The 23,910-nt window shown below is 43.1% G+C and overlaps 1 protein-coding gene across 2 annotated transcripts in view; it reads right to left on the bottom strand.

The window, feature by feature from the left end:
- Positions 1–5,569: 5,569 nt before the first annotated feature.
- The window catches only part of hells (helicase, lymphoid specific), a 61,109-nt gene continuing 42,768 nt past the window's right edge, over positions 5,570–23,910 (bottom strand). For both annotated transcript variants that reach the window (XM_080205399.1, XM_080205400.1), the window contains exons 16-23: positions 23,182–23,320; positions 19,288–19,371; positions 13,461–13,580; positions 12,741–12,857; positions 11,116–11,275; positions 10,375–10,471; positions 9,416–9,492; positions 5,570–7,448 (exon numbers count right to left, since the gene is read on the bottom strand). In XM_080205399.1, coding sequence (XP_080061525.1) covers positions 7,360–7,448; positions 9,416–9,492; positions 10,375–10,471; positions 11,116–11,275; positions 12,741–12,857; positions 13,461–13,580; positions 19,288–19,371; positions 23,182–23,320 — 883 coding nt within the window. In that variant the 3' untranslated portion in view covers positions 5,570–7,359. The remainder of the gene's footprint in view (positions 7,449–9,415; positions 9,493–10,374; positions 10,472–11,115; positions 11,276–12,740; positions 12,858–13,460; positions 13,581–19,287; positions 19,372–23,181; positions 23,321–23,910) is intronic.

Raw genomic sequence — 23,910 nt, 5'->3', positions numbered from 1 at the left:
AGGTGATCTCATTGAAACCTACAAACTACTTAAAGGAATGGACAGAGAAGATAGATGCAAGTAAAATGTTCCCTTCAAATGGGGAGTCTAAAACAATTGGGCACAATTTCAAAATAAGCAACTTAAAACTAATGAACAGAAATTTTAAATAAGGAGGCTGATAGATCTTTGGAATTCTCTCTCTCAGGGCTGTGGAAGCTCAGTCATTGAATGTGTTTAAAATAGAGATTGACAGATTTCTAAATACCAATAAAATAAAGGGATATAAATATTAAGCACTGAAGTGGATGATCAGCTGTGATTGTATTGAATGGTGGAGCAGGCTCAATAGGCTGAATGATTTGATTTGATTCATTATTGTCACATGTATTAGCACACAGTGAAAAATATTGTTTCTTGCACACTATACAAATAAAACATATCATTCATAGTGAAGGAAGCAAGAGAATGCAGAATGTAGTGTTAAAGTAATTGCTAGGGTGTAGAGAAAGAACAACTTAACGCAAGGTAAGTCCATTCAAAAGTCTGACAGCAGCAGGAAAGAAGCTGTTGAGTCGATTGGTACATGACCTCAGATTTTTGTATCTTTTTCTCACAGGAAGAAAGTGGAAGAGAGAATGTCTGGGGTGTGTGGCATCCTTAATTATGCTGACTGCTTTGCCAAGGCAGCAGCACATGTAGACATCAATGGAAGGGAAGCTGGTTTAACGTGATGGATTGGGCTACCTTCACAACCTTTTGTAGATCCTTGCAGTCTTGGGCAGAGCAAGCTCTGATACAACCAGAAAGAATGCTTTCTATGATGCGTCTGTAAAAGTTGGTGAGAGTCATAGCTGACATGCCAAATTTCCTTAGTATTGTGAGAAAGTAGAGGTGAACTTTAGCTACAGTATCAACATGTTGGGGGAGGGACCAGGACAGGTTGTTGGTGATCTGGACACCTAAAAACTTGAAGCTCTCAATCCTTTCTACTTCGTCCCCATTGATGTAAACGGGCACATCCTCCTTTATGCTTCCTGAAGTCAATGATCATCTCCTTAGTTTTGCTGACATTGAGGATTGTTGCCACACCAATTCACCAGATTCTTCAACTCACTCCTGTACTCTGAGTCATCATTTGAGATCCGACCCATTACGGTGCTGTTGTCAGCAAACTTGAAAATTGGAGAGGAATTTGGCTGCAGTCATAGATATGTAAAGGAATATACTAGAGGACTGACCCTGTGGGGCACCAGTGTTGAGGACGATCGTTGACTAGCTTTACTGATTGTGGTCTTTGAGTTAGGAAGTTCAGGATCCAGTTGCAGAGGGAGGTGCCTACACCTCCTACACCTTTATTCCTATAGAAGGGGATTACGGATGGATCTTGGGGGATGGGAAAGAGGTGGGAGATAGTAAATCAGAGATAACGTGTGAAACTTTTTTTCTCTCTATTAAATCATCAAAGACCAGTTAATCATGTTTAGAAAGATTAAGATACACAAGGGAACTGGGCTAGCAAAAGGCTGTTAGGGGGCATAGCCTCAAGATAAAGGGGGGGGCGGTTTAGAACAGAGTTGAGGAGGAACTTCTTCACTCAAAGGGTGGTGAATCTCTGGAATTCTCTGCCCGTTGAAGTGGTGGAGGCTGCCTCGCTAAATATTTTTAAGACGCGGGTTGATGGGTTTTTGATGAGAGAGGGGATTAAGGGTTATGGGGAGAGGGCGGGAATGTGGAACTGAACCACGACAGATCAGCCATGATCTTATTGAATGGCGGGGCAGGCTTGAAGGGCTAGTTGGCCTACTCCTGCTCCTATTTCTTATGTTCTTATAAGAAATAGGAGTAGGAGTAGGCCATATAGTCCCTCCAGCTGGCCCTGCCTGTCAGTAAGATCATGGCTGATCTGAAAGTGGTTCAGTTCCACTTACCTGCTTGCTCCCCATAACCCTTAATTCCCTTACTGATGAGAAATCTATCTACCCGTAACTTAAACATATTCAACGAGGTAGCCTCCACTGCTTCAATGGGCAGAGAATTCCAGAGATTCACTATCCTCAGAGAAGTTTCTCCTCAACTCTCTTCTAAACTGCACCCACCCCCCCACTTATTTTGAGTGGTGTCCTCTAGTTCTTGTTTCCTTTCTAAGTGGAAATAATCTCTCTGCCTCTATCCAGTCTAGCCCCTTCATTATCTTATATGTCTCTATAAGATCACCCTCAGCCTTCTAAACTCCAGCAAGTACAGGCCCCATCTACTCGATCTCTCCTCGTAAGCTAACCCCCTCATCTCCGGTATCAACCTGGTGAAACTTCTCTGCACTCCCTCCAAGGCCAATATATCCTTTCGCAAATAAGGGGACCAAAACCACACAGTACTCCAGTTGCGGCCTCACCAGTACCTTGTGCAACTGCAGCATGTGATTGCTGCCAATAATAAAAGGAGAAGATCACTCAGCAGATATTCTATTAAATGCCAGTGAGAAGAGTGATACAGTACGCCAGTCCAAGTATTATGTAAACATAGCTGACGTTCAGTGAACTCTTTGTAGGTCACCAGGAAGGCATGCCTAAGTTTCTTCAATGCAAACAACTCAACTTTACAGGAAATGGGCACTGTAGGTGCAAAGATAACTTGTTCCCTCTTTAAAAATATTTAAATTTTTGATATACTAAATGTCACAGGATGCCAACTAGTGGTGCAAAATAATTTTAGAATACCAATTGCTTCTCAACAGCATTTTAAATTTTGCTAGCACATTCCTAGATCAAATAGTAATACTGCAAGGTCTCAGGTTTGTTTTTAGATAAAGCAACGAGAGTCTACCCTTGAAAGGATAAGCCACCTTCTCAACAAACCAACACATTATATCTTAATGTGTAATAAATATTCTATCATCCAATTTATCCAAAATGCATTTAGCTCTAAAGCCTCAAACCTAACTATGGGCTGCACACCCCAAAATCCTTCCTTGCAGCCCAAGTACAAATTCAATATGCTATGCTCACTCTCAAACTCTGTTTCTCTTACATGTGTATAGACCACTGGTTTGCACGTAACCTGGCTCAACCTAACTGCAGTTCTCATTCCCAAGCTGCAAATATTGACTGCTATCCTGAATATTGTGCCACTTGGGTTCAGGTGCTAGTATTCATATCAAATCTGAAGATAATAGAACAAACAGACTGACTTTTTAGTGCAGTTCTGCATCAACAAGCTGATCTTTCAGCTGTGATGTTAAACTGAGTTTGGACGAAGAACTCATGATTCTAATACTGAAACAGCATGATGTTCTCCCAATGCTCTTTTTAGCTTCGTGAACAATCACTACCAACACAGATTCATTGGTCATTCACCTCATTTATTGAGAGGCAGTGGTTATGTCACCAGAGCCTCAGACTGTGGAGACAGACTCAAATCTCACCACTAGCTGAATTTTAAATTCAATCAACAACTCTGGAATTGAAAGTTAGTCTTAGTGATGGCGGCCATAAAATCATCTATTGGTGTAAAAACACATCTAGTTCACTACTGTCCTTTAAAGAAGGAAATCTGCCATCCTTACTCTGTCTGGCCTACATGCAACTCCAGATCCACAGCAACTTGATTGGCTTTTAACTGCCCTCTGAAATGGGCAAGCAAACCACTCAGTTCAAGGACAATTAGGGATGGGGAACAAATGCTGGTCTCTGCAACTATATCCACATCCCATGAAGGAATAACAAAATCTATTGTCATTTTGCTGTGTACATATCGGGAAGCATTGCATATCTGTATATAATAATTGCAGTGGAAAATAATTCACTGGAAGCCTTGCTATGTCTCTACAAGGCACTATATAAATGGAACAATTATAAAGATAAAGCAACAGACTTTGGAACATGTATGACAATCAGAGAGGACAGAAGGGAGGTAGTTTGAAAGAAGCCTACAGAAGGAAGAGTGCTCAATCGATAAAACAGTTCAATATTTGTAAGGCACAGGAAGAGAGGAATTAAGAATGGAAGCAAAGCAGAGAAATAAATGCGAGAAGATGGTCGCAAGACTTCAATTTCCGCCAAAACATTTAAACACGAAGACCCATGACCGATGCACATTAATGTTCAAGGGTTAACAGAACAGCTTCCAAACTCAGCACGAGGATCACACTAGTGAAATGTATCTGCAATGTGAAAAAAACAAGGGCAGCATGGTCAATTTGAAAATTTTATTTTAAAAACTTTTTTTTTTACAGTTTGTACATCAGCATTAGGCATGTCAGGGACAGAGGTGAGGGGAAGGTCCATGTCCCTGGCCTTGACGATGCTGAAGCATTCTGGTCCTCCAACATTTTACAAGCAGGAATCAGTCTCCTATTTGTAGTGCTAGGCATGTGTTTACAGAAAATCTCAACTAAACAGTAACTAAAGTATTCAGATCCAACAAACTTTATTCTGATATTTGCTTGAAGCCCTGATTTAATCCCTGTGCAATTATCCATATCCAGATGGCTTTAAAGAAAAAGCAGCATTAATCTTGCTGAAAGAAACTCTCAAAAGCTTGCACTTCTTAGCTTGCAACAGGTTTAATACATCATAATTATCACTAACCCTTCATTCTACTTATTTCACATGAACTGCTGCCACCAATGTCACCAGAGAAGAAAATCCACTTTGAAACTGTTCCCGGGAACCAGATTTTCATGATCCGAAGAGAAGTTATTGGAAAGAGTGCCAAGTGCCAACCCTCATCCCATGGCCCTGGGTTCAACAGAAGTGACGACACATTGCAAACAGAAATCAAGTTGCAGAGAGCAGTGCTTTGAGAGGTTTCCACTACAACTGTACTCCTGCATTCTAACAAAACACAAATAGCGCGTGGTTGAGCAACAGGTTCTATCCTATGGAAATGAGGAAGTTAGTGACAACCCTTAACCTCACATGCTAACAATTAACCTGTTTTATTTTAAGGGGGGTGGGAAGAGGAGTGGGAGAAGCAGTATCCAGTGATACCAGTCTGGTGCCAATTTAAAAATATAAAATTGGGTAAAGAAAGACCATGAGAATTTAAAACATGCCCGATTTCTCAGCTATGCTCCTCCTTGCAGAATGTGGGAAGTGCACCCTGCTGCAGTTCCTGGGAGACCAAGTTAGAGAGTTGGAACCAGATGCGGCATAGTAGCAGAGTGGTGAGCACTGTTTCACAGCTCCAGGGACCTGGGTTCGATTCCCAACTTGGGTCATTGTGCAAACTCCACAAAGACATTCTCCTTGTCTGTGTGGGTTTCCTCCAGATGCTCTGGTTTCCTCCCACAGTCCAAAGATGTGCGGATTAAATTGATTGGCCATGCTTAAAAAAAATTGCCCCTTAGTGTCCTGAGATGCATAGGTTAGAGGGGCTAGTGGGTAAATATGTAGGAATATGAGGTACGGCCTGGGTGGGATTGTGGTCAGTGCAGACTCGATGGGCCAAATGGCCTCTTTTGATACTGTAGGGTTTCTATGATTTCTATGCACTCAAGATCATCAGGGATACTGTTGGGGGTATGGTTGGGGCCGGGGGGGGGGGGTTGACCATTCAGGTGAAAGCAGCAGTCCCCAGATCTGCAGAAAAGGGTAAAGATAAAACAGGACCGTAGTGAAAGGAGACCAGGTTATTGGGGGCAGACAGGAAACTGGAGAGGCAATACACCATCCTGGATTTCCATTTGCGGCCAGAGTGCCAGGCTCAAGGCTGAACATCTCGGAGTGGCTGCAGAACATTCAAGGGGAAGGATGAGCAGCCAGAAGTCGTTGTGCACGTTGGCACAAATCACATAAACAGAAATAGGGATGAGGTCCTGACGAGTAATTATAGAGAGCAAGAACAAAAGGTTAAGAAGCAGGATCTTGAGGGTGGTAATCTCTGGATTACTTCCAGCACCACATGCTAGCTAGTGGGGGTAAGAACCAGGAGAGGATGGCAGATGAATGCGTGGCTAAGGAATTGGTGTAGGGATTCAGATTCTTAGATATTTGAAATCTTTTCTGGTGCAGAGATGACCTGTTTAAGAGGGATGGATTGCATCTGAACAGGAGGGGGAACCAATATCCAACGATTTGGATGAGAATGTACAAGGCATGATCAATAGGTTTGAGGATGACGCTAAAATAGGTGTATTGTAGACAGTGAGGAAGGTCATCAAAAATTGTAGGAGGATCTTGATCTGGGAAGCAGATCGAGAAATGGCAAGTGGAGTTCAATACTGACAAGTCTGAGGTGTTGCATTTTGGAAAGTCAAATCAAGGTAGGACCTTAGGGAGTATCGTGGGACATAGGGACCTTGGAGTTCAGGTGCATGGTTCTCGAAGGGTGGAGTCACAAGGAGATAGGGCAGTGAACGAGGCTTTTGGCATCCTTGCCTTTGAACATTGAGTATAGAAATTGAGAAGTTATGTTGCAGTTGCACAGGACATTGGAGAGGCTGCACCTGGAGTGATGTGTTCAGTTTTTGTTGCCTTGCTATAGGAAAGATGTTATCAACAGGAGAGAGTACAGCAGATATTTACAAGAATGCTGCCAGGACTCAAGGGACTGAATTACAGGGAGAGATTGGGCAGACTAGGACTTTTCTTTGGAGTGTAGGAGACTGAGGGTTGATTTTATAGAGGTGTATAAGATCATGAGAGACATGGATAGAGTGAATGCACTCCAGGGAATCAAGAACTAGAGGAATGAGCTGGTGGAGGAAGTGGGTGAGGCAGGGACATTGAACACATTTAAAAGGCATACATGGATATGAAAGGTTTACAGGGATATGGGCCAAATGCGATTAGTTTAGATGGGCATTTTGGTCAGCATGGATCAGTTTGGGCTGAAGGGCCACAGATTCTATGATTGGTATTAATTAGTAAGGCACACTGGCATCCTGTCAAACTGAACACTGTCAACTTCCTATTCCTCTTGAACAGGGCCTCTGTGCCGGGACCATAAAATGTGCAAATATCAGAGGATAACAGCGCAACAAACGTGTAAACTAGAATTATATGGATCAAAGAAGCCAAACAAAAACAAAAATGCTATCTTTATTTGATCATTCCACTTGTCCAGTGGTTAAAGATTTGAAATTAAGCTCAATTATTCAGATTCAGGCAGCAATAAGTCTCAAACTGAAAAAAAAACTACCTTTGTCATCTATTGTGCAAAATAAAACTTTTTAAAAAAATAGTCCCACTCTTAAAAACCTTTTAACAGCAGGTTGGCTTGTTAGATCAATAACCTTAAGAGTGCAGACTGATCCTAAATCTGCACTCCAGGAGTGACTTTCACTCAAAACTATGACTCTTCCCTACAGGGGAGAGCAGGACAGGGAATGGCAGCTAAGACCTGAACAAAAAGATGTCTCCAGCCATCTCTCAGCCCTCACAGTTGGAGTCCTGCATCTGTATCATCACTATCAAGAACACTGAAAATTTTGTTTTTCATTCCTGAGGTACTCTTCTTCATTTGTTCTGTAAAAAAGAAACCGAATACAGATTACAAACTGGCAATGGTTTCTACAAACCGATGACATGTCTCAAAAACAATTCTGTCCAAACAACCTTTCAGCAGCTCTCCAGTGCACGTGTAGATCAATCCTTGCTGAGGGGAACATGAAAGTGTTCATCCTTTTTTCCCCAGCACAATGAGGAGTGGCTAAGCTAACCACAGGTAGAACCATAGAATTCCTATCGCACAGGGCCATTCAGCCCATTGAGTCCTCACCAACTCTGAAAGAACATCTTACCCAGGCACACCTCATCCCTAAAACCCTGTGCATTTAGCATAGCCAATCCACCTACACATTCTAGGACTATGGGAAGAAACCAAAGCACCCAGAGGAAACCCACGCAGACACAGGGAGAACATGTAAACTCCACAGACAGACACCTAGGCAGGAATTGAATCCGGCTCCCTGGTGCTGTGAGGCAGTAGTGTTAGCCACCGTGTCACCATGAGTACTGTCCTTTTCTCCAACTCCAATACCTTTGAACAGCTCTTCCAGTAAACCTTTCCTACAATCCATTCTGAATCCCCTCAATCAGGTCTATAACTCAGCTCCACCACAATACTGGAACAGCCCTCTAAGCAACAACTTGTGACTGACTACAATAAACTATCCCTCCTCAGCCTTTACAACCTTCTGAAGCACCTGGAGATGTTTTACTGTATTAAAAAAGGTGCCATAAGTTTTTTATTTGAAGCCTTTCACAGTGGTCTGTTCCATCCTCCTCCACATAGGAACTAATAACCCCATTTCACTAGCACCTCCCTTGGGGCTTCCACTATTTCTAATTTCTCCAACTAAATATTGAGAAAACTGAAACCAATATCTTTGGTCCCACCAAACTCCAAAGTCCTAACCACTGACTCCACCCTTCATGGAAAATGTCCTTTTGTAAGATGAGCTTCTGACTGCATATCCACACCATGACTAAAATTGTCTAACCCCAACCCTGGGCAAGATTCTCTGATCGTTTCCATTCGTACCCCACTGCCAGTAAGAATGGAAAATTTGACATTCATCCGAAACTCCGGTCAATGCAACGATACCAGAGAATCCCAGCCATGGATGAGGTCAGAGATTTTCGGTGGCCGCCTTGGCTGATCTACTGAAATCTTCAATGTTTTAGTTACCTCTAGACCCCACTATCCCAATGCTCTCCAAGGCAGGCTCCCATTTTGAATCTTACATAAACTTGCGCTTATCCAAAATCTCTACTGCCCGTACCACAATTTGCACCATATCCTGTTCACATACAACTCTACACACACTGAGTGAAACTGACTGAGTCTGGCATGTTTCAATTTTACATTTTTAATCTTGATGATCAAATCCCTCTATCATCTTGTCTCGGCCCCTTCCTAACCACCTCCCAATCCTATAAATCTGTGAGCTCTCAGCGCTCTTTTCCTGTTCCCGATTTTAGTCAGTCCGCTTGCAGCAGTGCTTTCAGCTGCCTGGCTCAATGTTCTGGATGTGAATCTTTGGAATTTTCAACTCCAGAGGCCAACAGCTATTCAGTCACTGAGTTTATTCAAGGTTAAAACGGAGACAAGGAATTTGGGTAGCACAGTGAGCCGAGGTCAAAAGTCAGCCATCATGTCACTGAATGCTGGAGCAAGGGAGAAAAGGTCATATGGCTGACTCCTGCTCCTATTCATCTTTATTTAAATCTTTCTGCCTATCATCCTGTAAGATGCTCTTTTACATCTAATACTTGGGCTAAGTTTTTGGTCATCTGTACTGATAGCTCCTGTGTCTTGGCACCAAACCTTGAAAGACATTTGACAAGCACCAGGGGTTTTTCTCCAAAGCTGCTATATAAATGAAACTTGTTGAATGTTATATTCCAGATCAGTATCTGTAGAAGCAAAAACTAAATTTTCAGATTAACAGGGTGCTCAGTAGAAACATGGGCAAGTGTTTTAAACTTACTGCTGAGGTCACTGCGATCCAATAGGGCCTGAAGGTCAGAATCACTTATCACTTTCTCACTGGAGCCCTTCACCACTCTGTTGGAGAGATTAACATAACATTTCAGACAAGTAATGTTTCCAATTAGCTGATCGCCTGCACTCAGTCAACAAATTAATTAGCAATGAGTTAATCACTACAATAATTAACACAGATTCCATCAGATGAATCTGGGGCAAGCATTTCTTCTTCCTGTTAGTAAGATCTTTACCCTTTGTCCTGTACAAAATCAGTGTGTTCAAACTGCAAATATTGATGAATTATACAAGGGAATAAATATCCAGTCCAAACTCATCCAGTATAGACAACACTAGAACCCAGCTAAAAGCTGAGAAATGTTTAGTGTCAATAGAGAAAGAAGCACCACTTCATAGCCTGGCGCACTGCCTTCACTCCAACACAAGACTGCAGTAGGCACCTGTTCATGTATTGGGCCTCAATGAGCAATTTAGTTAGTGTAAATCCTATGAGAAAAGCCCTTGGACTTCCACAACCTTTAAGGTCCTGTCCAAGATTAAGTTAGGGCAGAAAATAGACTGTGCATCGATTCTGGAATTAATACAAAAGCCAAATACTGTGGATGCTGAAAATCTGAATTCAAAACAGAAAATGACAGACATACTCAAAAGGTCAGGCAATATCCATGGAGACAAACAGAATTAATGTTTCAGGTCTGTGATTACAGACTGTCAGTTCTATGTTTCTCTGCAGTCGCTGCCAGACTTGCTTAACATTACAAGGCTTCTGGAATTAAGATAATAAATATAGGGAAGCAAATGAGTGCATGGCCTAATATAATACAGCATCAGAAGAGGAAAATTTCAGAGGAACAATTCTAAACACAGCACAGAACTTTGAGACAATATAGAAAGCTAAACTCACAAAAAGATGAAACAGTTTCTATTTCTTATCTACTTTACCTGTCATGATCCCGGGACTTCAGCAACTCCATCAGCTCTGTAGAATCTATACAGCTCTTAGACTGATTCAAGCCTGACTTGCCCCCTTTGAACTTATCTGAACAGGAATTGAGAAAGAGACACTTGACCATTCTGAATGAAGGTTATTATTAAGAGTACATGGTTTTAAGGATTTAACAGTGCAGTAATTCTGCTCTCAACTAGTACTCGGTGAACCCACATTAAAGTTTTTTCCTATTTCTCATGATGGTGCTGCAGGGGAAATCGGAAATCTTGGCATTTCACACACACCCAGCATCAGTATGTCTGTCAGGTAAAAGTCAGCCATACTTCAGCCCCAATTTCACCGCAGCATCCCAGCCCTGACAGAGATAATCCACTGGTACTGAATCAGGGACAGTTATAGAGTAAGCCCATTTACACCAGAATGTGGATTCAGAGTACCAAACCTCAGTGAGTGCCTTACACACAGGGGACAATTTCATTTCATCAGCCTGGCTTGGGTTTCAGCCAAGTTAACAGAAGCTTAGGTCAGCATCCAACCCATTGTGCCACCAAGTTTCTGTGAAGTTCACCTTGCTCTGGCAATGGGCACCTAAAACAGATAACCTGACCCAAAATAAAACCAGCTGATGCACTGCTAAATGAAAATCACATTAACTGAGAACAGAGTAAAGGCGAGTTGTCAAACAAAGTTCACTTTACCATTCCAACCAGGAAAACGTGCATTCAAACACTAACTTTTATGTATAACCATCTTTTCAAGTCGCCGTTTTGCTGTTGCTTTCTCCACAATCTTCTCATCGATGGTATTAGCAGTTACTAGGCGATATATCACAACTGGCTTGGTCTGCCCAATCCGATGACAACGATCCTGAGCCTGAAGATCTGCCTGAGGATTCTGAGAGGATATAAAGTTTCAGTATTCATTCACTTTGTCATTGAATGAACAGAATTAAATTGATACTGGCTGCCTATTAACACTGACACTCAATGTTAATGTCTCTGCTAACTTTGCTACAGTACACCCAAGCAGATTGCCTAAAAGACACAGAAATTACAGAAACTAGAAGCAGCAATAGACCATTCAGCCCTTTGGGCCTGCTCCGCCATTCATTTTGATCATGGCTGATCATTGAATTCAATATCCTGATCCCACCCACATCTCTTGATCCCTTTAGTTCCAAAAGCTATATTAATTTCTCCTTGAAATCACACATTTTGGCCTCAACTACATTCTGTGGTAGTGAATTCCACATATTCATCACCTTCTGGTGAAGACATTTCTCCTCACTTCAGTTCAAAAAGGTTTATCTCTTAACCTCAAATTGTGACCCCTTGTTCTGGACTCCCCCCACCATCGAGAACACTCTTTCTGAATCTACCCTGTCTAACCCTGTTAGAGTTCTTTAAGTTTCTATGAGATCCCCTCTCACTCTAAAATTCAATGACTATCTTAACCAACTTAGTCTCTCCTTATAATGACAGACCTGCCACCCCAGGAATCAACCTGGCATTCTTTCGCTGTACTCCCTCTATAGCAAAAACATCCTTCCTCAGATAAGAGCAATATTCCAGGTGTGGCCTCACCAACACCCTATACAATTGCAGCAAAACATCGCTATTGTCAAATCCTCTCGCTATGAATGCCAACATACCATTTGCCAACTTTATGTGTGCGCTTACTTTCAATGACTGATGCATGAGTATCCACCCCTCCCTCAACTTACACCAATTCAAGTGATAATCTGGTCTTCCTATTATTGCTACTAAAGTGGTTAACCTCACAGTTACCCACATTTTACATCAACAACTAATGTGAAGGGCAGCTGGTGGTCCTCAAATGGTCACTTTAAACCACCTAGACAATGATTTTACTCACTCCCTTCTGCAGTTCATCCTCATTGTGATATTTGGATAAATTAAACAGCAACCCCCCTCTCCCCCCACCACACACACATTGCTGCAACTGAAGGGATGGTGATGCTTAGAGAACTGTCATTTAAAATTTACATAATTAAAGACATTTTCCTGCAAATTTTATGTCAGAAGTTATGTCATTCAGCTCCCATTCAAACAAATTGCAATAACAATGCAGAATGCAAATGGATTTTATGCAGCATGTTACAGATCACTAAAACTGTTCTCAGCACCAAGAGACCTGTGTCACTTTTGCGTTAAATAGCTCAATGTGCCCTCTTTGCAATGTAAATGTCACAGCGAACTGCCACCAATATCCAGCACGAACGATGCAGCAGTGCTGAAAACCTACATTCCAAATGACAATACAAACTGCACTTTACTGATCAGTTACAGCAGATTCTACCTGGTGCATTAGAACAAGCCTCAGCAGGATTGGTGCTTACCCAGTCACTGTCATATATAATGACAGTGTCTGCTGCCGTCAGGTTAATGCCCAAGCCTCCAGCTCGTGTGCTCAGTAAAAAGATGAAGACGTCAGGGTCACTGGTAAAACTGTTAATCTGCCAAAAGAACCAAAGGCACAGAGATTATAAATATAACTTTCCAGTGAGAGGCATGCTGCTCCAACCCACTGCTCATCTAAAACTCACTAGTGATATTTTCAGGCTACTGCACATGACATAAAGCAAGAACAAGGAAAGACAATCCAGTAGGTTCTCACGATGTTTCTAGTACTTTGTGACAAATTTTGAACTGGGGACAACATCAGTATGGCATTATTTAATTGCCCATCCTGAGGACAAGAGCCTAATTAAAACATTTAATCTCTTTTATAGCATTTTTTGGCATTATAAGTAGTTTTTGGGCACTCTTTTGCTGATAGCTTTGTGTTTTTTTTAAAAAAAAGTAAGACTTTTTAAAAACTCTTTCACAGGATTTGGACTTTGCTGACTGGCTAGCAGTCATTTCCCATCCCTAATTGCCCTTGAGAAGGTGGTGATGAGCTGCCTTCTTGAAGCACTGCAGTCTCAGGTGTAGGTACACCCACATTGCTGTTAGGGAGGGAGCTCCATAATTTTGACCCAGTGATATAAAACAGTTCTTAGCTTAAAGCCAGGCAGAAGAGTAGATATTTCAAGTGATGCCCCTCAGGGAGAACGTACATTTTCCTCACGCATTGCATAAGACATGGAACCATCCAGTCGACTGTATTTATAGTCCCTCAAGTAGCAATAGTCCATTAGGATGTCCAACATTGATGTCATTTGGGAAAATATCAGCACCTGTCAAAACAATCAAAGTCAACCTGTAAAATGCAGAATGCGGAATTGAAGTTGAGCTTTTAATGAGGGACTAGCATCTCACAACAGGAGGAGTAATATATAGGAAAAGTAGACATGGATGTTTGTGGAACATATCCATCTTCTACCATCCTGAGTGCAATTGTATTTCAAATGGGAAATGCAGCAAAGTGACAAGTAGATTGGTGCCTGCCAGAATACCCTGACACTGCAGACCATCTTAAATGTCTCTGTTTCTATGTTCATTTGGTTTTGGAAGATTCAAATATGATTGGCTAGGTTTTCATTAAGCTTCAAAAGGTGATAGTGAATACCAGGCAGCCTTGTGGCTTAATGTTTCGCTTCTTTCAACAATTTGACATGGAGATGGGGGTCTAGAGTCCGAATTGATAAATCCCATGGGTAAATCCCATCAGGCATTAAAGATTTGGGTCCAGACAGAACTAACAAAGGGACATGTCATTTTTAATATCAAAGAGATGCAGATGACATTTTGGAAGGCACATTAGGGTTATCAGGGTTTTATCTGATATACAATAAATTTGAATAATTGCTAATTAATTTGCTGTTGTAATTTGTGATTCAGTCAGTAACGATGCAGCACTTGGTAACAGAGCTTTCTAAATCTGCAACACCACAGAAGAAGAAACAAAGGAGGAGCACAAAAAAAAGAGAAAAAAAGGGCGAGTTTCTTGGACAAGTGCATTGGTTACTTTGCATTACTACACTCTCTCTCCAGTTACCACTTCTATCATTTTAAATAAACCTCTGTCGATTATAGTCTACATTACAATCTGAAGCAAACTATTTGTTCCTCCACTTCCCAAAACCTAGACAAGAATGAAAAGGCTAAATAAGGCAACAAAAGTTCCTCTTCCACTCCTGCAGTTATATTACAAGGTTCTGGGCATGCAGGCAAGAGATTGTTTATAGCAGCGCCTTCAATAGTATTGAGAGATTCTTGTTTAAGAATCTGAGCAAACGCCAAAATCAAACAGGAACGTCCCCAGAGAAGCCCCCTCCTTAAAAAAACCTGCACAGGCATCACATGAAGACAAAGAATATTGAGTATAATTTTTACAAATCAAAGTAGGATATAATTGAGTCAATGGGAGTAAAGGAAGGCTTAATTTTCAAACCCCACCATTTTAATTTTACAGCCAAAATACTCCTGAACTGTCAAAATCAAGTCAGAATTGACATTTATAATCAAGCAGCAACAGTTGCAATAGAGGTATATAAGATTATGAAGGGTATAGATATAGGAAATAGCTTACCTCTATTTACTCTGTTAGAGACACACAGGACGAGGGGCCATGGGCTTAAGGTGAGGGGGAAGAGGTATAACACAGATATTAGAGGGAGGTTTTTCACAGAGGGTAATGGGGGTATGGAATGCTCTGCCAAGTAAGGTGGTGGAGGCAAGCACACTAGAGTTGTTTAAGAGTAACTTAGACAGGCACATGAGCGGGTTGGAGATGGGTGGATATAGGAGATTGTTTTAAATAAGGTTCATTAGCATTGGGGCGTCCCTGGTAAGGTAAATGGATATGGTATGATAATAATGTTTTTCTCTTTTCATTCCCAGGTTTTAAGTCAGTCCACCTTGTTGCCAACGAGGGGCATACACGCGATGGGTCGTACTTGGGCTGCTCCTGATTGGCCTAGTGCTTCATGTCGTTAGTGTGTGCTTAAACTGGACCAGATGCTGGGCAAGACGACAGCTCAGTGACTATCACTGTTTGCTGTGCAGACACATGGATTTGGGCCGGTGTCTGTGGGAGTTTGCACATTCTCCGTGCTTGTGTGGGTTTTCTCCGGGTGCTCCAGTTTCCTCCCACACCCCAAAGATGTGCTATTAGGCTGACTGACAGTAATAAATTGTCCCTAAATTAGTTTTCCTCAATGTGGATGGCCGAAAAACAATAGATAAGGGTCATGGGTGGAGGGGGGGGGACTAGTAGTGTTAAAAAGGCGGCGCGGGCTCATTGGGCCGAAGGGCTGTTTCCCGGGCTGTTTTTGTTCTTTTGTCTAACGAGGGGCATGCACACGGTGGGTCGTGCGTGGGCTGCTCCTGGATGTTTCGAGAGTGGCCTAGTACTTTGCGTCGTTTGTGTATGCTTAAAACTGGATCAGCAGAGGGGCACCACAACAGCTCAGTGACTATCACTGCTAGCTGTGCAGACACATGGATTTGGGCCAGTGTCTGTGGGAGTTTGCGCATTCTCCCTGTGGTTGCATGGGTTTCCTCCGGGTGCTCCGGTTTCCTCCCACACTCCAAAGATGTGCTCTTAGGCTCATTGGTGCAACAAATTGTTCCTAAATTATTCTCCGCTGAATCTGGTTTCCAATGGGGGCACCATAACCACAGACACGGGTCAAGGGAGGTGTAGGAAAAATACACTGTTAAGATGGCGGCGCGGGCTCGTTGGGCCGAAGGGCCTGTTTCCTGTGCTGTGTTGTTCTTTGTTCTGTGGACTTGCACCCCCCAGGTCTCTCTGTGTGTCTATACTCCTGATGGTATAGCTCCTATCTACATTAGATCTACCGAAATGCATCACTTCGCATCCATCTGGATTAAATTCCATCTGCCATTTCTCCGCCCAATTTTCCAGCCTACCTACATCCTGCTGTATTCTCTGACAATGTTCATCACTATCTGCAAGTCTAGCAATCTTTGTGTCGTCCGCAAACTTACTGATCACACCAGCTACACCTTCTTCCAAGTCACATACATATATATCACAAACAGCAGAGGTCCCAGTATAGAGGCCTGCGGAACACCACTAGTCACAGACCTCCATCCAGAAAAAGACCCTTCCACTGCTACCTTCTGTCTTCTATGGCCAAGCCAGTTCTCCACCCATCTAGCTAGCTCCCCTTTTATTCCATGAGATTTAACCTTTTGCACCTGCCTGCCATGAGGGACCTTGTCAAACGCTTTACTAAAATCCATGTAGACGACATCCACGGCCCTTCCCTCGTCAATCGTTTTTGCCATCTCAAAAAACTCAACCAAGTTTGTGAGGCATGACCTCCGTTGTACAAAACCATGCTGTCTATCGTTAATGAGATTATTCCGTTCTAAATGTGCATATATCCTAAGGATCTTCTCCAACAATTTCCCTACCACGGACGTCAAGCTCACCAGCCTATAATTACCCAGGTTATCCTTGCTATCCTTCTTAAATAACGGGACCACATTTGCTGCCCTCCAATCCTCTGGGATCTCACCTGTGTCCAGTGAAGAGACAAAGATTTCTGTTAGAGGCCCAGCAATTTCACCTCTCGTCTCCCTGAGCAGTCTAGGATAGATGCCATCAGGCCCTGGAGATTTGTCTGTCTTAATGTTCCCTAAAAAACCTAACACTTCCCCCCGTGTAATTGAGATTTTTTTCTAACAGGTCAACACGTCTCTCAGGCACTACCAGTCAACATGTCCCTCTCCTTTGTGAACTGATGCAAAGTATTCATTTAGGATCTCACCTACTTCTTTGGGTTCTAAGCATAATTCCCCTCCTTTGTCCCCAAGAGGTCCGATCCTTTCCCTGACAACCCTCTTGTTCCTAACGTATGTATAAAATGCCTTAGGATTCTCCTTAATCCTGTCTGCCAAGGACATCGTGACCCCTTTTTGCCCTTCTAATTCCCTGTTTGAGCTCTTTCCTACTTTCTCTGTATTCCTCCAGTGCTCCCATCTGTTTTTAGCTGCCTGGACCTTACGTATGCCTCTCTTTTCTTTTTGATTAGACCCACAATCTCCCTGGTTATCCACGACTCTCAAATCTTACCTTTCCTATCCTCTCTTTTTACAGGCACATGCCTGTCCTGCACTCCTATCAACTGCTCCTTAAAAGACTCCCACATGCCAGACGTGGATTTACCCTCGAACAGCCTCTCCCAATCAACAGCCACCAAATCCTGCCTAATCTGGCTGTAGTTAGCCTTCCCCCAATTCAGCACCTTACCCATAGGACAACACTCATCTTTTTCCATACTATCCTAAAGTTTACAGAATGGTGGTCACTATTTGCCACATGTTCCCCTACTGAAACTTTGATGACCTGACCGGGCTCATCCCCCAGTACTAGGTCTAGTATAGCCCCTCTCTAGTTGGGCTATCAACATTTTGTTCCAAAGACCCTTCCTGTACGCATTTTATAAATTCCTCCCCGTCCAGACCCCCAGCCCTAAGCGATTCCCAATCTATACCAGGGAAATTAAAGTCTCCAACTACAACTACTATTTTTTCTGCACCTATCCAAAATCTCCTTACACGTCCATTCCTCAACTTCCCATGGGCTGTTGGGAGGCCTGTAGTACACCCCCAGCATAATGACTGTGCCCTTCCTGATTGAGTCACTGTGGGTGGAGCTCATTACATGACCCTTCTAAATTGTCCACCCTCTGTACCACGTAACATGCTCCCTAACCAGTATTGCTACTCCCCCACCTCTTCCAGTCCCTTCGCTGGCACGCCTAAAACATTTATACCCCGGAATATTCAGCTGCCAGTCCCGTCTTTTTTTTAACCAAGTCTCCGTCACTGCAACCATATCCATCCAAGTTCCACGCAAGCATTAAGGCCCTAAGTTCGTCTGTTTTGCCCATTACACTCCCTGCATTGAAGCAGATGCACTAGAGACCTCCAGGCCCACTGAGGTCTTCTTCCCCCAGAATGCTCTTCCTTTTAGATAGCCTTGTCTTGGCTCCAAGCTCATCCCCAGCCTCTATGCCTACTGACCCATTGTTTTGATCCCCACCCCCTGCCACATTAGTTTAAACCCACCCGAACCACACTGGCAAAACTCCCAGCCAGGATATTCGTTCTTTGGTTCCTGGAATTAGTGTTTTTAAAAGAACAATGTGGTGAACCTTTGCTGTACTAGTTCCAAATACATACTTCCTTACATATGGAGACCCAAATTGCCCACAGTACTCCAGGTGTGGTCTCACCAAAACACTTTACACTTGGTGTAATGCCTTTTCTTCAATGCTTCGAATGCACCTTTTACCATTAACCCAAGCTGAGATATGTTTTTACACACCCATGATAACACTCCAGATGGGTACACTGGTCACAGGGCCCAAGACTACAATTCTTACAGCAAAGTCCAGCTCTAGCTGATTTCACCAGTAATAATCTGTCTGATCTCCATAGCCTGTAGATGAGCTGAAGTGTGCTTCTGTTCCAAATTCACTCAGTTGATTATACTGCAAGCAGCAGTAGCAGTCAATGTCTTCAGTGCAATTTGCATTTACCCAAGAGAGATTGTGTGCTGCACAAAATTTTAAAGCACAATTAATGATGTCCTAAGATAAATTTGGGGTAAATATTAACACACACACACTTGCGTCTTATAGACTGAGTTTGTACACTACCTAAGAACCAGCTGAAAGAAGCAAATTCCAGAAAATCAAAGCATTTTCAATCCAAGCCCTTGCCAAAATCAGATTTCTTGAGGCAAGGCTCACTGAATTGATGTGCAATAGGTCACATTTCAACAAGCATTCAACTTTGTTATCCCACCAGGAACTGGGTATAACTTGCAATCTTTGAGATTGTTTTGGTTGACTTTGGTCCTAAACATTGTGATTTCAGGCGTTTCCTATTTGTTTTTGAGTGAAGTAGCATTGTTCAAAGAATAAGCAATTTGAATCTACGCAGGAAGAGACATGGACAACTCACCTTGTGTCCTGTTCTCCTCAGTTCTGGCAGCATTCGGTCCAAAATGAGAATTTTTCCTGAACTTTTCACCAACTCTTCATCTATCTACAGGACAAAAGATTGAAAGTGTACAATGATACATGCCTAAAGAATGCAAAAAACCCAACTTCACAATGATTCAGAAATTAAATAGTTGTTCAGTTAATAAAGTTATAAAATTGATTGTTGGTTTATAAATAAGTTTATAAAGTAAAAGAGGAAATATTAAGTATATACAGATCACTTGATGGGCCCAATTAAAATATCATGCCCAATTTCTGAGCCCTGACTGTAGGAAGGATCTTCTTGTCATGGTGAGGGTTGAGCCACGTAACACCCAGAATGAAAAAGGTAGAAACCAGAGAAAAAGGAGCTGCTTTTAACTAGAATATAGAAAGTCAAGGAGATTTCAGAGATGTTGAAGTTTATGAAAGACACTGGGTAAGATAAAAGGGGAAAGATTACAAAGTTTAAAATCATTGCAAAAGGAGGAAGAGATTAAAAATGGTTTGTTGGAGCCTGGATTGTCCTACTAGAAACAACGGGGGAAAAAAGCCCATTGAAAGGACTTTTTAAAAAACATTCAAGGGTATGGGTATAAGGGCAGGGATTGGGAGAGTACACATGGTTCAGTTTTACACCAAAAACATTTTCACCAAGGAAACTCTGAATACAATAAAAGTTACTGGGAAACTAGTGAGTTGCAAAAAGTTTGCCTTCCAAATTTGTTAAGAACAAATAATTTTCTGTTCTCTTACTAAAACTAGGTACTACAATGCAGCATATTGCAGCTGTGAGAGTAGGTTGCATATCCTACACTCTGCTGACCTTGGCTATGATGTGTACACTTCTCTGTATCAAAGAAAATTAGGATCCCTTGCTGCATGGATGACACTTTTTTTATACTTCCTTTCCAGCAGAGTATGTTAGCAAGGACAATAGGGCACTTGCAGATAACACCACAATAGACCACTGACGAACAGATTTAATGAAGCAAGGGCTGACCAGGGTGTATGGAGTGTCAGGGAGGGGTAGTACCTCTGGTGGGGGAACATGTTGCATCCTTTTCAGAGCTGTTTGTCCATGTTCTGTCCCCACCTGGCACTTAGCTCTCACCTGTGGCTCCCTGTAGCTGTTTGCCTGGGGTGTGGTCGCTGTCGCATGCAACAGCTTTAATAAGCCGGCTAAACCAGTTGAGGGTGGCCAACAGGTCTCAACCCTTGGTGAGACAGGGAGATGTCTATCCCAGCACAAAAACAGACTCCAGCGGATTGAGCGAACAAGACCAATCGAAGGTCCAATGGTCAAGAAGGCAGTCTCTGCAAGCTTCGTGGAACGCAGAGTAGAACAAGATACAGACGACCTCCTGGTCATCCACTGCGCCTAGTCCCATCTCCAGCTGTCTTGACTCTTGTCTTGCCACTGGATCCAGATGGGAATTGGGAAGAGAGAGTGAGGCTGACGCTGCGCAACTCTCCCTCACTTTAATCCAAATCAAGCGCTAGTCTCGACACCATCATCATCCTGTCCAACCTTTGAAGTCCTGTGGCAATGGGCGAGTGACAAAGCAGGTGCGGATACACTGGGAGCAGTAGTCATGGACCTGCACGCAGGCGGCTCAAGTCTAATGGTTGTTTTCTGCTGATGGAAGCAGCAGTGAAATTCGGTGTCTACCTGGGTGACTGAGTGAGCAGTCCTCTTCAGGAACGCACTGCTCACATCAGTAGAATGAGAAAGGGTCTAGAAAAGGTGCCTTAAACATTGCCTGTTTCACTACATCCTGGCCAGTTTACCACGGCTGGCAGGGAGCCCATCTTGCGGTCGAACAAACAAAATAAAACACAAGGTGACACCGCTCACCATTGGCACTTGGAATGCGCGCACGCTTTTGGACAACCCTACAGCAGACAGACCAGACAGAAGAACAGCCTTAGTTGCCAGGGAGCTTGCAAGATACAACATTGACATTGCAGTCCTGAGCGAAACTCGTCTTGCCAATGTAAGTCAGTTGACTGAAACTGGAGGTGGATACACTTTTTTTCTGGAGCGGCCACAGCAGTGATGAACATTATGATAGTGGAATTGGATTCGCTGTCAGGAGTCACCTTGTTCGGAAACCTGCTAGGCTACACAAGGATGTGAACGACCGGTTATGACATTACAGCTTTCGCTATGGAACAGAAGTCAAGCCACCCTGATCAGCAACTATGCCCCTACAATGAACAACCTGGACGAGATGAAAGACAAATTCTACGAAGAACTAGACACCTACCATCAGCAGTCAGCAGTACCGACAAGCTGATCTTACTTGGCGATTTCAATGCAAGAGTAGGGTGTGACTCTGCAATCTGGCAGGGAATCATTGGGAGGCATCGAGTGGACAAGTGTAACAGTAACAGCCTACTCAATGAAAACCTGTGCAGCACACGACCTCATCACCAACACAACTTTCCGTCTGCCTACCCATAACAAGACCTCCTGGATGCACCCCCACTCTAAGCAATGGCATCTTATTGACTATGTCATTGTCAGGAGAGATAACAGGCAAGATGTCAGAGTGACCAAGGTCATGCGTGGTGCTGATTGCTGGACAGATCAGACTCATTGTCTCCAAAATGAGGCTCTGCACCAGACGCAGGAGGTGACCACAAGGAAGCAAGGTTATGAAAAGAATCAATGCGGCCAAGCTAAAGAACCCCAGCATAGCTACAGCACTGGCTGAAGACTTAGAAATCAAGCTTGCTGACTTACGCCTCACAGGCAGCGCTGAGGACGACTGAGAACGCTTCAGGGATGCTTTCCATTCATCTGCACTAAAGATGCTCGGGCCCTCTACCCACAAGCAGCATGAGTGGTTCGATGAGAATGATGAGGAGATACAGGCTCTACTTGTTGAAAAGCACCGTCCTCATCGGGCCTGTCAGAACGACCCAGTGGACCAGTTCACTTATCTTGGCAGCACCCTCTCCCAAGCAGTAACTATTGATACAGAAGTTAACTGCAGGATAGCAAAGGCAAGTTCTGCTTTCAGTAGACTGCTCGCCACTGTATAGGAATGTCGAGGAATCAACCCAACAACAACAACAAAAGGTCTACAGCACCTACCCATCACCCTCTTATATGCCTGTGAAACGTGGACTATGTATTGAAGGCATGCAAGACAGCACAATCATTTCTACGACTTGTCTTCGCAGAATATTATGCATCAGATGGCAAGACAAAGTACCAGACACTGAAGTTCTCTCTAGAGCAAGTCTACCATCAGTCCAAACACTGCTGATGACAGCAGACCCAGTGGGCAGGTCATGTCATCCGTATGCCAGATGAGCACATACCCAAGCAACTCATAAGAACATAAGAAATAGGAGCAGGAGTAGGCCATCTAGCCCTTCGAGCCTGCCCTGCCATTCAGTAAGATCATGGCTGATCTGAAGTGAATCGGTTCCACTTTCCCGCCTGCTCCCCATAACCCTTAATTCCCTTATCCATCAGAAATCTATCTACCCGTGACTTAAACATATTCAACGAGCTAGCCTCCACCACTTCAATGGGCAGAGAATTCCAGAGATTCACCACCCTCAGAGAAGAAGTTCCTCCTCAACTCTGTTCTAAACTGCCCCATCTCAGGATGGGCAGTAATATGGGCACAATTGCCCAGAGGACACTTGGGCTAACATGGAATATTTCTCCTACTTAGGTTAATTACATTGAAAGGTGAAGGGGAGCTTGGCCATTCTATTCCAACAGTCAAAACAGCCTGAATTATACACCAACATAGATCGCCCACGTCAGAAGCAGAAGGGCATTTTGGTTCAAAATGGAATACTAAATGCTGTGAGTCCACTGAGGCTGATAAGGATATCAAACAGTTCTCACCTTAAACTCCTGGGTTTTGGGGTCCAGTGGGTATTCAATTAAGTATGGGTGGTTACAGCATTTCCTGAGTAACATCAGCACATTCTGCAATTTCAGGTGGACTTCTTTATCTTGTGGGATATCCACATCCAACACAGGCCTGTGAAAAAATGAGAGAGACAGCAAGTTACATTCAGGACAACCAACTAAGAAATAACTTGCTACTCTGTCAGCCCTGCTTCAGTGACGTCCATTACCAATTCAAACCCTGCTCCAGAAACTGCAGCACAGCAATCCAGGACTAGCACCCAAGCGCAGTACTCAAGAAATATTACATCACTGCAGGTGCTATCTTTCAGATGATGTTTAGTCTCAGCAGGATATAAAACATGTCATGGCACCATTTTCTAAGAGTAGCAAAGCTCCCCATTGGCCAATATTTAGCCAGTACTGAACATTAATCTGGGCCTTTTCAACATTGGTAGTGGGATCTTGCTATGTAAAAAATGGTTGCTTACCTTCATGAACAGTGAACAACATAATTGGCTGGAAAGCAGAGGCCATATAAAGCTAAGGTAATACAGCTGCTTACGTTTCAAGTGGTCATTACAAGATTCATAGCAATTCAGCTTCAAATTTTCACTAGGAAGACAGTGTTTCCTCCAAGGTCACTGCAAATCAATATGCCAGTGGCATAAACATTTGACAGTATAACATGATGTGACAATTATCCAGTGGTTCAGAGAGTAT

This window comes from Carcharhinus amblyrhynchos, chromosome 17 (genome assembly GCF_965287045.1).
Source record: "Carcharhinus amblyrhynchos chromosome 17, sCarAmb.v2.hapA, whole genome shotgun sequence".
Classification (NCBI taxonomy): Eukaryota; Metazoa; Chordata; class Chondrichthyes; order Carcharhiniformes; family Carcharhinidae; genus Carcharhinus; species Carcharhinus amblyrhynchos.
Note: the sequence above shows the minus strand (reverse complement) of the source record. Positions and strands in the feature narration are given on the sequence as shown.